Source organism: Dipodomys ordii, unplaced genomic scaffold (genome assembly GCF_000151885.1).
Source record: "Dipodomys ordii isolate 6190 unplaced genomic scaffold, Dord_2.0 Scaffold71, whole genome shotgun sequence".
Lineage (NCBI taxonomy): Eukaryota > Metazoa > Chordata > Mammalia > Rodentia > Heteromyidae > Dipodomys > Dipodomys ordii.
The window spans coordinates 1,256,224-1,258,229 of NW_012267287.1; the positions used below are offsets into that span (position 1 = coordinate 1,256,224).

Genomic DNA, 2,006 nt, shown 5'->3' on the forward strand with positions numbered 1-2,006 from the left:
CCCGCGCAGAGTAGGTGCCGGTGGAGGGCGGGCCGGGCGGGCCGGGCTCTGCTCCGGAGGACCGGCCCTGGGGTCCCCGGGGCGCGGGGAGGTCGCGTGATGCTGGTTGCGTCCCCGCAGGCCGCCCGTGCGTGGACTGCCACGCGTTCGAGTTCATGCAGCGCGCTCTGCAGGACCTTCGCAAGACGGCCTACAGCCTGGATGCGCGGGTGAGAGCCGCAGCCTTCGGGGTCAGCCAAGGGGACAGCCAGGGGAACAGGCAGGGGTCAGCATGGGGGATGGCCAGGGTCAGCCAGGGGTCAGCCTGGGGGACAGGCAGGGGTCAGCCAGGGGTCAGCCACGGGGACAGCCAGGGTCAGCCACGGGGACAGCCAGGGTCAGCCACGGGGACAGCCAGGGTCAGCCACAGGGACAGCTAGGGGACTGCCCCAGCCCAGTCTGTGGGTTTGGGCCTGGCCCAGTCAGTGGGCTCAAGTCTGGCCTATATCTGTGGCTCAAGTTTAGCTCCTGCGTGGTCCTGAAAGTTGCATAGCAGATCTGGTCCTCCAGCGGCGGGCAGCCCCGTGCAGGACCCCCAGGTAGGGACCCAGTCCAGTCTGAGGAAACTGAAGCAAAAAGGAGGCGGGGCTGGAGTAAGGCGTGACAGGCCTCGTGGGGAGGCGCTGGGAGGGACCCGTTTATCCGCCCTAAACCTGCAAGGGGAGAGGTCTCCCAGGAGCCAGTGGGAGGGCCTGGCCCAGCCCCCACAGTCCGGAATGGGTCTGGAATGGGGCCTAGGGAAGAGCAGCCCCCACTCCGCCCGGCCATTGCAGGGCTTGAGGGGGCCCTGAGCAGATCGGAGCTGCAAGAAGCTGGGAGTTAGTGGATGGTTAGGTAGGAATGGGGCGGGGCAGGGGCTGCTCTGGGAAAATCAAGGCAGTGAGGATGAAAGGTGGAGTGGTCATCCCAGCAGGCTGTGCGGGGTAGGGTGGAGAAGCGAGCTCAGGCTCCGGGGTGGACAGCAGGGGCCGTTCCCCACCCTCACAGCCTTCTTTTGCTTTGCAGACGGAGACCCTCCTGCTCCAGGCTGAGCGCAGGGCGCTTTGTGCCTGCTGGCCTGCTGGGCGCTGAGGACCGGTCCTGCTCCCTGTCAATAAACACCTGCCGGCATGCCTGTGTCCGCCTCCTGCTCTGCCCCTGCCCCCTGCCCCCCAGGAGTCTTTGGTGGAGCCCCCGCGCCCCCAGGAGTCTTTGGTGGAGCCCCCGCGCCCCCAGGAGTCTTTGGTGGAGCCCCTCTCTGGACCTTGGTTCTCCCAGCTGTTGCGGGGGGGGGGGCCTTCAGCAGCCGTCCCAAAGAAGCACTGAGGCCGAGAGTGGACACTGTATGTCCATCCACCCTCACGGACCTACGGGCACTGGGTGCCCCGGGGACTGCTGTGTGGAGTGTGGTGGTGTCCAGTGGGGCCGTGGTGTCCTGCTCCGGGGCTGCCCTGACTGGAAGCCAGGGAGCGTAGAACTGGCCGGACTCTCCGAGTCCCAAGTTGAGTCTCCAGGGCTTCTCTCCACGGTGGGGGGCTGGTGGACAGGGCTGGGGGCAGGCAGTGGTGATGAAGGTTCTTCCAGGATGGGGAGCCCTGACTGGCCCCAGGGACTGCGGATTCGCTCAGCCCCGGGCACGACCCTTGTCCTTGGTGGGGCTTGAGCTCAGCCTGGGCCCTGCCCCCGAGCTTCCTCACCCCACCACCTCGAGCCACAGCTCCACTTCCGGTTTCCTGGCTCATTGGAGATGAGTCTCCCAGCCTCTCCTTACCCCATCGGGCTTTGAACGCGATCCTCCGGTGCCAGCCTCCGCGTGAGCCCGGCTCCAGCCCCGTATTTGCTGAGTGTCTTGGAAAGTGAAATCCAAGTTTCCACGGAAAAGTCCGAAGGGGCCGGGCTCCCGGTGTCCACGCTGGGCTGGGCCCGCGCGCGGACTGAGGCAGATGCCCCCCGCACGCGGCGGGCGGCGATCCGAGGGGCCACCGCGG

The 2,006-nt window shown here is 67.2% G+C and overlaps 2 protein-coding genes across 2 annotated transcripts in view; both read left to right on the forward strand.

Moving 5' to 3' along the window:
* The window catches only part of LOC105991326 (chromosome unknown open reading frame, human C4orf48), a gene marked incomplete at its 5' end in the record, with an annotated part of 3,262 nt that extends 2,121 nt beyond the window's left edge, over positions 1–1,141 (forward strand). Inside the window, 2 exons of the mRNA XM_013023945.1 lie at positions 121–209; positions 1,045–1,141. Of these exons, the coding sequence (XP_012879399.1) occupies positions 121–209; positions 1,045–1,110 (155 nt within the window). The remainder of the gene's footprint in view (positions 1–120; positions 210–1,044) is intronic.
* A 462-nt stretch (positions 1,142–1,603) lies between these two features.
* The window catches only part of Nat8l (N-acetyltransferase 8-like (GCN5-related, putative)), a 4,827-nt gene continuing 4,424 nt past the window's right edge, over positions 1,604–2,006 (forward strand). The window contains exon 1 of the mRNA XM_013023875.1: positions 1,604–1,670. Within this exon, the coding sequence (XP_012879329.1) occupies positions 1,604–1,670 (67 nt within the window). The remainder of the gene's footprint in view (positions 1,671–2,006) is intronic.